We start from the raw sequence: 12,841 nt of genomic DNA, 5'->3' as shown, positions 1-12,841 counted from the left end.
CTTATTGATTTATTGAGCCGCATCGTCACGCGACCATAGCAAATAAAACTGAAAACAAATAAACTATCATCTCTCACAGCAAACCACAATCAGCCTGGCATCATAGTGAGCAGATATTAACATCTCCATCTCAGGTAAATTCTAAAGAAAAAAGAAAAAGAGAGACGCTCCGCGATGCTTCCGTTACGCACAGCTGTTTGTTTATGTTGTGATCTGTGCACACGTGTTTAAATATAGGTTACTAAATATGAGTGTCTTTATTAATGGAAAAGGGGTGTGTGTGTTTTGTTTTTTGTTTTTTTTACTGGGCAACAGCTCTCAATCTGTCAGAGCAAGTGAGACGGGAGGAAACTGATGTTCTGGTCCGGTCCAAGCTCGCAGTGTCCGGTCGCGCGAACAGACCACACGGGCTGATGATGCAAAAGTAGTCTGGGAGGGAGGAGGTTATGATGTTATCCTGCAGGTTTGCTCTGACAGATTGAGAGCTGTTGCCCAGTAAAAAAAAACAAAAAAAAAAACACACACACCCCTTTTCCATTAATAAAGACACTCATATTTAGTAACCTATATTTAAACACGTGTGCACAGATCACAACATAAACAAACGCATCACGGAGCGTCTCTCTTTTTCTTTTTTCTTTAGAATTTACCTGAGAGGGGAGATGTGAATATCTGCTCACTATGATGCCGAGGCTGATTGTGGTTTGCTGTGAGAGATGATAGTTTATTTGTTTTCAGTTTTATTTGTTATGGTCGCGTAACGATGCGGCGCTGGCCCCTAATAAATCAATAAGTAAATAGATAAATAAATAGCTGATCATCTGCAACGGCACAGTGTGTAGTGTCAACACCTGCTCTTGGGACATCCACGGCTGTCTCAGTCCCTCCCTGGTTTCATCTGTGTTAATTCAGTCAGGCTGAGTTTCCATTACGCAAGCCTTTGATCTGCCATCAGTGTGACGGGACAATCTATATAGATATAGGTGTATGTGCTGATTCAGATACAATAAATAGGGGTTATTGTGATGATTATTATTATTATTATTATTATTAATTGCATTTAAATGTGCCTGGAAGTGTGGAAATCTGCCTGTGAGGTCTTGGTGACGTGGGCGCACTGCGTGCTGGGCAGTCAAATTGCCACTGCGCTGGCTGCGCTTCGCCTTGCGCTGAGAGTAGACCAGGTTGGAGCTGGCGAGCTTTCAGCGCACTCTCCGCGCGGTCTATCTGCAACAAATTGTCACTGCGCCACGGCGAATCTGTCGACACCTCCCCCTGCTGCGCGACCACTCCCATCTCAGCGCACAGCAGTCTACCAATTTACCAAATCCGCTGCGCACCTTGTTGCACTGGAGGAAAATGCCACTGCGCCAGCTGCGTCAGGGCTCGCCTCGCTGCGCCCCCCTGAGTTGCGCCAGCAAAATAGGGCCTAATATCTCACCAATATGAACAGACATTCATAGAGCAGGCTCCAGACTTGGGGGCATTTTGCCCCTAGAATTTGAAACAGTGCAAGTAAGATTTTCATCTACTTGCGCATTTGCAACCACACTGGTGAAACATGGAAGGGGCGACTCAAAGGGCCCTAGTTTCTTAGACCAGGTGAAGTCTAACATCAGCGCAGCTTCGCCACGCCAACGGGGTGTGGCCCAGGTCCATTTCGCAAGATTGGTGGGCCGCGCAGTCAGACTTAGACCAGCGGAATCCCTCCCCTTGTCCCTCCCACCGGCGCAAACGGCAAAGGGGGAGGAGAGAGGGCGGGAGGGAGACAGGGGGAGGAGAAGTGGGATTAACACAGCCGATTCGGATCTTCACCAATCAAAGGAGCTCCTCTCCTCACCTTTAACTGCGCGGCGGGTGATGCGCGCTGCAAGTTTGTCATTTTATACTTTGACATGGACGGAGGAGACAGCGACGCCAGAGGCCGAACCTCTCCCAGGAGGAAACAGCTGTTTTGGTCCGGAGGTCCGAGCTCAGAGTGACCAATAATGAGTTTACTAATATACTTAATCAGGTTTGATCTGATACACTGAGAACCCCTGCCCAATGTAAGAAACAACAACTAATAAACTAATAAAGAAACTCACATTTATTCAAACCCTGTGTAAGCAAGATGAGAGGTGTAGGCTACACTAATCACAACACAAACAAACACCATGAAATCAGCGTAAAGGACGCGCTCTCTCTCTCTCTCTCTCTCTCTCCCTCTCTCTCTCTCTCTCTCTCTCTCTGTCCGTCTCTTTTTTTCTCTTTTTTTTCTGTGATAGAGATGCTGAGTATACTGTAGTAGGCTATATACTGACTATCTGATACCGAGGCTGTTGTGGTGGGCTAAGAGAGATGAAGATTTGTGTTTTGTTTTTCATTACGGCTGCGCGATGTGGTCGCTCGGCTAATGAATTAATAAGTAAATAAATAAATAAAGCGATCATCACAAGGGCAGAGTGGTATCTCAACACGGCAGCGACATGCAGTCATCCACCCTCAGTCCTGCTTGGGACATCCACAGCTGCTTTTCAGTGCCAGTTCGTCCCTGCTGTGTTAATTCAGGTGGAGTTTCCTTTACGCAGCCTTTGATCTCTGCTTTGATCTGACGTCAGATGTGACGGGACAATCTATATAGATATAAATTCACGTGTTGATTCCGTTAGTTGCATTAAATAGTGGTTATTGTGGATATTTATTGCATTGAAATGTGTCTGGAACTGTGGAGATCTGCCTGTGAGGTCTTGGTGACGTGTGTGCACTGCAGGTCAGTCAGCCAAACTTCCACTGCACCTGCTGCGCTCCGCCCTGCGCTGAGAGTAGACCTGGTTGGAGGTGGCGAGCTTTCAGCGCAACCTCGGCGGGACATTTTCGCACAAAACTTCCACTGCACCAAGCTGAATCTGTGACGCCTCCCCCTGCTGCGCGGCCACGCCTATCTCAGCGCAGCGCGATCTGCCAATCTTCCAATCTGACCTTGCGCTAGGCTGCGCTGGTCGAAACTTGCATTAGACCAGCTGCGTTACCTTGCGCCACCTGCGCTGCGCCAGCAAACTAGGGCCCAAAGACTCTGGAATCTGTCATTACAGGTGACAGCTTGTGTGAGGATCACACGCTATGAAATAATAATGTAACATTACCAGACAGAGTTGTTTTCGAGGCAAATGCATAACTACTTTCCAGAAATGGCTCCTGGGTGGAGTGATTTCAAAAGCACAAGTAGTTCTGAGTATTTGCTTCATGTGTGTTTAATGTTACATAATTACAGTATACATGATTATCTCATAGCGTGGTGAATGTGCAGATCACAACTTCTCCACAAGAGCGTTTTGGAGTTGTTGGATTGTGTATTTGATGGGTTTGATGAAGGACAGGGGACCTGTACCGTTCACCTCCATTGTTGCTCACGGCTCTGCCCCGCAGATTTCAAAACAACATGCACCGATAATTAAAGGTAATGAACCTAGTCCTATGATTATAGGGATTATGGCATTAGGAGAATTTGCCAACATGTTGAACTATCCCTTTAAGTTGAGTCGAGACTGTTTTAAATTGGTTTGTCTTGCTTCATAGTTGTCATGCTGCACTAAAAACACACAGAAAGTGACAAGAAATTGATGAAATTCATGAGTGAACAAGTGAGAGCTGGAGAGAGAACTGTAAACCACACTTCTGTTCTCACCTCTACACTGTTTGGTGCTTGCCAGTTTGCTGATTTCAGAAAACAAAAAAAATGTTTAGAAAGTTTGGGAATTTCCACTCTGCATGTTTTTAACCAACTTTCCCAAAGTCCTCATGTTTGGACCCTGTTTGATTCTTTCCAGAGGTATCCAGCAGCAGTTGTCCAGCTACAGGGAGACGGTGATCCGGCAGGCCTCGGCGGCGGCGGGTTCTGGCGTTCACCGGGACGACGCACCAACCTGCGGCATCTGCCACAAGACCAAGTTTGCAGACGGCTGTGGGAACCTGTGCTCGTACTGCCAGACCAAGTTCTGCGCCCGCTGTGGGGGTCGGGTATCTCTACGATCCAACACGGTAAGACAACTCTCTGACCTGGCTGCTCTCTCTCATTCATGTTCACACTGTGGAAAATCACTGTGGAAAATAAAGGCCATATTTTCTTATCATTCAGAAACAACATACAGTGCTTTACTAACAGCATCATACACATTAATATTTCTGAAATGACTGCCTCTGAAAGTCTCATGTGAACATTATAACCTTCATGAAGATTTATTATAGAGCTGACATAACAGTTAAGGCTTTGTAACAAAATTACTAGAAAATGAGAAAGGCTTTTAACATAAATAATATGTTTTTGTAAATTTGCATGACAGAAAAAAAAATCCAGGAAAAGCTGTATCCATCATGACAATAAGTGGCTTTTTTAAAAAAATCTATGAATAATCATATTTAATCAATAAAATAATGACTATATTGTAAAAAAAACAACAACAACAAGTGAATCCAAAAATGTACCAAAAAAAAAAAAAAAATGTGTTGGTTGGTGGCACTAACGTCCCCAATAAACACAACTTGTTACATTAGTAACCAGAGCTGAATTGATCAAAGTCTGACCAATCAGGTTTTACATTCAGGTTCGTCCCTGAATCGTCCCACCTCATTAAAGGGATAGTTCAACATTTTGGCAAATTGGCCCATTGCCATAATTGCTATAGTCATAGCAGTAGGTTCGTTACCTTTAATTGTAGGTGTAAGCTATTTTTAGTACAGCGGAGCGCAGCAGCAGGCTGCTCAGAGCTACGCTATGGAGGCTAAGGGAATTTCTTGGTTTTCCTCATTAAACTCATCAAATACAAAATCCCAAAACTCCACAGCGCTTTTGTAGACAAGTTGTGAGCTGCACAACCACCACGCTATGAGATAATGACGGAACGATACGAAACGGAGCCGTTTTCGAGGTAAATTCATACAAAACCGCTGATGCGCGTTGCGTTCAGGGACAGTTTTTCAGCAAGCAGTCTCCGTATTTACCCTGTATTTACCTCGAAAACGGCTCCGTTTCGTATCGTTCCGTCATTATCTCATAGCGTGGTGGTTGTGCAGGTCACAACTTGTCTACAAAAGCGCTGTGGAGTTTTGGGATGTTGAATTTGATGAGTTTAATGAGGGAAACCAAGAAATTCCCTTAGCCTCCACAGCGTAGCTCTGAGCAGCCAGCTGCTGCGCTCCGCCGTACTGAAAATAGCTTACACCTACAATTAAAGGTAATGAACCTACTGCTATGACTATAGCGATTATGGCAATGGGCCAATTTGCCAAAATGTTGAACTATCCCTTTAACATACAGACACATCATTTATAGAGATGAATTAATACATGGATGTAGAATTACTGAAATAAATGCAGGATTATGATAGTACAATAGACTGCAATGTAATAAACCTAACATTTTCTGTCCCTATAGTAATTTTGGTTTTATTGGATAAACACTGGAATATTTTCTATCAGCATGAATTAATTTAAACAAATTTTAAGAGTTGTTTCAAGCAGTGTGAACTGACAGTTGAAATCTCTGTGCACACACAAATTAATTGTTCTTAATGGAAATGATTGACATTGAGTTGTGTTTCCCTCAGCCTTATACCCGTTTACAATGAACATGTTTGTAGGGGCAGATAGTGTTCATTCCTATGGATCAGTCAGAGCTGCAACAAACACACATGCCCTTATAGCATGCAGCTGCAGCTGTACAGGACTGTAGTGTGTGTGTGATCAGGCCTCAGGTGTGTAGGTGTGTTTACGTGTCTATATAGTAAGCTGTGGATGTGTACACTGTATATTAGATATCATGTGTGTTAGTGTGTGTTAATGCGTCCAACCATGTGTGTGAATGTGATCTATGCCCGACTGTGTATGTGTGTATGTGTGTGTATGTGTGTGTGTGTGTGTGTGTGTGTGACCCAGGCAGGAGCTGGTAAAGGTTAATTGGGCATTAGACTGAGCTGTGGACTGAGGGGGGGTCTGGGTCTCCCAGGGGTCCGGAGGTGGCCTATACACACGCAGTAGGGTGTAGGTGTGTGTGTGTGTGTGTGTGTGTGTTTGTGTTTGTGTGTATTGGGAGGTGAGTCGTCCTGCCCCCCCCCCCCCTTGTGCTCCCCTACATCACCGGTGTGGCATTTAATGACCTCACAAACGCAACAGCACATACACACACACAAAAGTACATCCTAATTAGTGAGCGGCTGACATGGGGGGAGTTCAGCTGAGGCTCCGGTGTTCTGTGTGCTGTGTTAATGTGGGCAGCACCTGCAGTCAGTGGGAGAAGGTTGAAAGGTGAATACGTGTGTGCAAATGTGCACACAGGAAAAACATTTTGGTATGAAACTTTAATTATTGATTAATGGTACCATGTATCTTTGATTATTAGAATATTGGAAATATTCTCATATAGTCTTTAAATGAAGCGGAAGAAAATGGATGGATGGATGGAAAAGTGGCAGCAATGGTTGTGGTGAAAGAAATGAATGTGTGTATTTACTTCCTCTCTTGGATCTTAAATGAAGAGGTTGATGATAGTTTTTTACAGTGTTGTGTGATGATGGAGTGATGAGCTGACAAACTATTTCTGTCTAGCTCTATAGTTTTGTTTAGCCTCCGTTTGAGTCTGAATTGTTAAAGGGATAGTTCAAAATGTTGGCAAATTGGCCCATTGCCATAACCCCTACAGTATAGTCATAGCAGTAGGTTTGTTACCTTTAATTGTCGGTGCAAGCTATTTTAAGAATAGCAGAGCACCGCAAGCTGCTCAGAGCTACGCTACGGAGGCTAATGGGATTTCTTGGTTTCCCTCATCAAACTCATCAAATACACAATCCAACAACTCCACAACGCTCTGGTGGACAAGTTGTGACCTGCACCTTCACCACACTATGAGACAATAACGGAACGTTAACACGTTGTTGGATTGTGTATTTGATGAGTTTGATGAGGGAAACCAAGAAATCCCATTAGCCTCCTTAGCGTAGCTCTGAGCAGCTCGCGGTTCTGCTCTACTGTTCTTAAAATAGCTTGCACCAACAATTAAAGGTGACAAACATACTCCTAAAACTATAGGGATTATGGCAATGGGCCAATTTACCAAAATGTTGAACTATCCCTTTAAACAAAACATGTGTTAATCAGCTTTAATGACTGAGGTTAGCATTTTCAATTTTACAGACTGTTATGTGTTTACTCTCACATCTGTGTTTGAAAAGACTAGTCACCACCCAGTTTGAAGTCTGTAAAACACAACATGAGCGCACCATCCATCTTTTCATTCAACTCTCTATACACAGTATAGCTTTAGTTTTGAAGACAAAGCATTTGTCAATGTGATTTACATTCTGTCTTCTTTCACCATGTTAACATTGCTCTTTGTTAACCATGCATCATTAGTAAGTCATACACTCACTTCCATTTCATTTTGTTCCTTAAATACACAGACCTGTTGAAGCATTTCACCTTGAATCTGGCAATCTTCAAAATTGTACCTTTTTTTTCTTTTCTGTTCATAACCTGCAATGTTATTCTGAAATATACACATATATACGACGTCTTCATACAATATATGTGTATTGCAGTGTTTGTTATTGGTCGGGCTGTGGGATCATTGCCATGCTTTCAGATATCATCTTTGCTCAAATTCTCTCTGTCTCTCTTTTCATTATACATGGATGGCTGACTGGGCTGCAGCAGGACAAAGTGGTGAGTGCTGTGCTTCCTTTTTCTTTTCTGAACCACATAATTCTGCCTGCAACCTTTAAGACAATCCAGCTTAATGGGTTCAGACAGTACGTATGTATGGTTGTATGTGTGAATGTACCTGAACCATATACCATGTGTGTATCAGCCTGTCTGTCTGCCCATGTGTCTGTTACTGTCATATAGGTCTCATATTGTATAAAGGGAGAGGCAGCTGTTGTTACAAGTTTATAAAAGTCTGCAGCAAATGAAGCTGTAGTCTACACACAGTAGGTTGTGCAGTGTGCTTGCTTAAAACAAACAATGGTGGATGGGGAAGTTTAAAATGTAGCTTTCCTCAAATCTTGTTGAACAGGTGTGTGATGATTGTTTTTTTACTCAGAAAGGTTTTAATTACACTCAGAGAGCTATGACTGTAATCGTAGCTGCGCTGTCCACTGTGACTGACACAAAACCAACCGAAACCACGGCAGCAGAAAAACACATGTTTTTTGTAGGTTCATTTGGCTCAAGCTCTGCACCTTGAAACCCCTGTGTGACTGCTTGGTGTATGTAGATTAAATATTGTTTCATAAGATGACATACGGGTCAGAACTGGGTCTATGTTCTATATTAACAGTGAAAGTTTGAAAATTCTTAGTCCACAGAGAAATACACACAGGCTGTATTCAGAAACTGAGCCTTAAACCCATCTGCCAGGACTTCTGTAACTTTGTGATGTCACAACAAAGCTGTCATTGCTGTGATCCCAGTAGCCCTGCCCACCTGGAACCACAATTCATTCAAGCAGGATTTGGTATTTCATATTATATATTTTACCTGAAATCTGCTCTATTTTTTATGGGGTTGCTCAGAAAATATTTAGCCAATCACCAGGGAGGCTCAGAGGCTCATCTCGCCTGATTGGCTGTCTGAACTGTTGTTTCCAGAGCTCCAGAGAGAAGAGTGAGAGAGGAGATTTACAAATTGAAATTACACAGACATGAACTTCGGTTCTTAAAACCACAAATATATCTTCTTGTGGATAAACACTTCAAATAAAACACATATGCTGCTGATGGGTACAAATGATCAACCTCACATGACCTCCAATCATTAAGGGGGTGCAAAAACTAAATATTCTCACAGCTAGATTAAAACAATCTGTGCTGATATTTCTGTAGCTTCATACAGGAAACAAGCAGGACCTGAGAGGGAGAGTGTGTAGACAGACCACAACAGTTTTAGATCTAGCAAGTGAAAACCTACCATGTGGGAAGAGGTGGCGACAAGCCTATGAGAACATGGAGAAAATGTAAACCTTATACACACAAACCCAGATTTAGGAGCAAGCTCAAGATACTTGATGTTTCTTTTGGTTCTTAGGTTGCCTGTAACATCTGGCCAGGGACAACAGATGAAAACTAGCCTTACTGGCTAACTCTGGCTCACTTGCAGTTTTTCTGTTGATCAGTGTTGCACTGTCCCTCACAAATAAACCAATAAATTAAATTAAATCAACATAGAACACAGAGTGGTGAAGCAAAAAAAAATGCCTGAAAAAAAATTCTGCCTTTTTTTTTTTAACACTGATCAATATCTGTGCGTTTCTGAAACATTTGTCACAGACACAGCTTTCTCTCACTGACTAAGCTAAGTCCCATAATATATAGCCAACCTAAAATACAAATGAAAACATAATGTGTCCACTCAAATCACTGCATATGATCATAGTAACTGTAGCCAGGCTGTAAAGTGTGTATGTGCAGGTGTAATTGCGCCAACAGAGAATGATCAGAAACTTCAACTCCAGTTTACAAGTCCTGGTCGCTCTAAACTCAGATGAGATTTTCTGAAAACAAGATATGGTTTTTATATTGAGGCATGTTTATACGATGTAATGAACTCTGTTTTGGCTCTAGGATGCAGCTAACAAAACACACCTGACATAACAACAGATGGACAGTGAGCTACTTGGTTGTAAATTGGACAAAGACTGTTACAGCTCTGTCTGTATAACTTTATCGAAATATTTCCAGTGATTAAGAGAGAGAGTGAGAGTGAGAGTGAGAGGGAGAGGTTTGCCTTCGAGTGGAAACAGTGAGAGTGTATCATTCACAGAAGACTGTCTCAACCAGAGGTGGTGAAATGAAATGTGTGAGAACTTTTACATCATAACAAATAGCAAATATATTCTCTTGATTTCTCAATTACTCAGATCTGAACCAATAACACTGAAGCTTAATGATACCATGGTCTTTAACAGTTTTGCTCTGTTCCTATTAACATCTGCCATCATCTGCAAACATGAAATTGTTTGTTGAAAAATCTTTTTTTACCTGACAGCAAACTGTAACAGTCAATGTCCCTGTCACTCACAGACATTTTAATGAAGGCAAGGCAAGGCAAGGCAAGTGGATCCGGTGGAGAGAGTGTGAGACACCAAGGCCAAACTACAAAGTACAACAGAAATGAACACACATAAGACACACATATTGTACTATAAAACACTTAAAGGTCACAGGTAAACTCAGGTAAATTTCCATGTCTCGTCTTGGTTCTATATTGATACTGTTAAAGTATCAAAGGCTCAGTCCACAGAGAAATACACACAGACTGTATTTAGAAACTGAGCTTTAAAACCATCTGTCAGGACTTCTGTAACTTTGTGATGTCACAACAAAGCAAGATTTAAAAATATATATTCTTATGGATCAACACTTCAAATAAAACACAAAGAAGTGTAGAATATGGGACATTCAAGAAAGTGAAACTATAATTTATTTTTTAATTCAATAATTTGTCCTTGCTCCCGCTGCAGCCACAATAAGCATCTCTGAGAGACGCACAGATGGAGTGGTGTTTGCCTTGGGTTTGTGTACTTGCCTGTGCCACTGCTGTGAAGGAGGCTTCCTCATCATCATGTTCCCTGGTTAAACAAAAGTTAAGCACAATCATCTGACATGATGGTGATGCAGAAGCATCCCTGGTGGACATGGATTTAACACCTTCCTCTGCTTGTGGTTGTGTCAGGTTTAGAACCTTACTTGGCCTTGGCTGCCTTCCCTCAGGGCAGCTGCCAAACAGCCACTTTGATGATACTTGGCTGGGCTTGAACGCCATGGCCCGTCCAAGAGTGCTTTGGTGTGCTGTACATAGCCGTCTCACTCCCTTGCTGAAGCTTGCTACAACAATCACTGGCTCTAAAGAAGAAAGTTTGGCAGAATGGAGCCCTTATGTAGCACTGACTGTATAGCTGGACAGCAGACCGAGCTTGAATTACTGTTTGACATGGATTCATTTAATTACTTGGGGATTGATTAATCTTGCCTGGCACAGTGGTCCAAAAGTGCAAAGTTACTCCACTCCACTCAAACTAAACACTCAAAGTTAAGTGAAAGTGTTGGCAAAGCTAATTCTGGCCTTCAATGATATGTAGTCTATCAGTGTATTGTATTCTCTACTGCACTTTCTCCTCTGAGGTCACGACCTGCTCATATGTCACACACAGGTAAACTGGAGTTTATCTTCACTTTTATTTCACCTTCAAGAAGTTGGACTTAGATGTTAGACACTTTTCATGCATTAATTGTTAGAGAGCTTTACATATACAGAGACATGAAAGACATACTGTACCACCCCCTAAGCCCCCAACCCCTCCCACCCATCCGTCATCCCATAGGGCTTTGTGACAGGGAGCTAGGGTTGTGCCGATTGGCGATCCAATCGTCTATCGGCGATTGGAAGGACGATCGGCGATGTTTTGTTTTCTTGCCGATTTTACACACACACATACTCGCTACTTTTTTATTGATCTAATGCGCAATCTGTTTGTTTTGTTTTAATGAAGCCGCTTGGCTTGCTGCTTCCAACTATACTCTGTCAAATGACAGTGTTTCACCAATCAAATGCAGCCACTGGCGACGTCCAATCAGACGGAGCCAGGTAGTCATATGACCGCACACAACATCTCTGTGGTAAACAGGGTGGCCACTCCGCCTCAAATTTGAGGAAACACGTTTAGCTGGTGTTGTGGCTGTGACTAGGCTTCTTTTTACAGTCTATGCTAGGCTGCCGACGCCAGCCCTGTATGTCACAGCCCGACGACGTGTTCACTGATATGCCACAAATAAATTACGTCCGCCATGAATAGATTTTTCGGCTTCATTGATCATAGCGCTCTTTCTCCGTTATTAGCCCTCACACACACACACACACACACACACACACAGAGAAGCGCGCATGCATGACAGCACGGCACGGTAAAAGCGATACTCATACGTCGAACGAACACGTGGAACGGCCGCCGCCGCCAACCCCCCCCCCCCCCCGGACCCCGGCGATAGATAGGTCTATCTGCGATCTCCAGGGAGGGCGATTGGGACGATCTGAGAATGTCAAAATCGCCCAACACTACAGGGAGCTGTTAAAACTAGAGCAAATTGAGGAAACGCTATCATGACTTGGTAATGAGGAAACACAGGAGACCCTCAGATGACCCCTGGACATTTTTGTCCACCTGGCATTCTATCCTACCCCCCCACGGTCAAAGGAAAGGTCACTGGGGGCTGATTTTTGGCAAGGAGGTGTATTTTTGGGTCACCTCTGAATGTCCCAAAATTCAGAATGATAGTCCAATTTTTGGGCTCGTAATGAAAAATAAACACGTTAATGATCCTTCGTCGGACGGAAATGTCCACCTCCGCCTATGGGATTTTCAATGTATTTTTGAAAAAAATATTTAACTAACAGGTATCACCATGTAACGTTCCAATTTTATTACTCACATTTAGACAAAAAATTTTTGTATTACAAGTTTTCTGAAATTTTATGTTTAAATATGTAAATGAGGCAATATCTAATGAAATATGCACTGATTTATTTACATTTACATTTACATTTACAGAACTGAAATATTTTCAAAATTCTTTTTTTATTTTGTTGACATATTTGTGTCTAAAGTTTTCCCCGAAGGAATTTTGGATATCTCTTTTTATCACTCTGTAAATAAGAAAATACTGTCAATACCGTACAAAAAATCATATTTCGCCATATGCGTATGAATAAAATGTTGTATGAATGATATATCAACAATCCACTTAGAAAAAAAACCTTCAGAATATAATACAGACTGGAATAAAGAATAAAAAAATTTAAAAAAATTTTTTCT

General features: G+C 42.3%; 1 protein-coding gene across 14 annotated transcripts in view; it reads left to right on the top strand.

Annotated features, from left to right (window-relative positions):
• Positions 1 to 12,841, top strand: part of rims1a (regulating synaptic membrane exocytosis 1a) — a 165,134-nt gene that overhangs the window by 48,931 nt on the left and 103,362 nt on the right. For 13 of the 14 annotated variants that reach the window (XM_085800976.1, XM_085800974.1, XM_085800973.1 and 10 more), the window contains exons 3-4: positions 3,810 to 4,020; positions 7,684 to 7,695. In XM_085800976.1, coding sequence (XP_085657102.1) covers positions 3,810 to 4,020; positions 7,684 to 7,695 — 223 coding nt within the window. The remainder of the gene's footprint in view (positions 1 to 3,809; positions 4,021 to 7,683; positions 7,696 to 12,841) is intronic. The other variant, XM_085800970.1, reaches the window with a different exon arrangement.

The sequence above is a fragment of the Trachurus japonicus genome, chromosome 15, assembly GCF_045865225.1.
Source record: "Trachurus japonicus isolate A0001 chromosome 15, Traja_1.0".
In the NCBI taxonomy this organism is placed as follows: Eukaryota; Metazoa; Chordata; class Actinopteri; order Carangiformes; family Carangidae; genus Trachurus; species Trachurus japonicus.
Note: the sequence above shows the minus strand (reverse complement) of the source record. Positions and strands in the feature narration are given on the sequence as shown.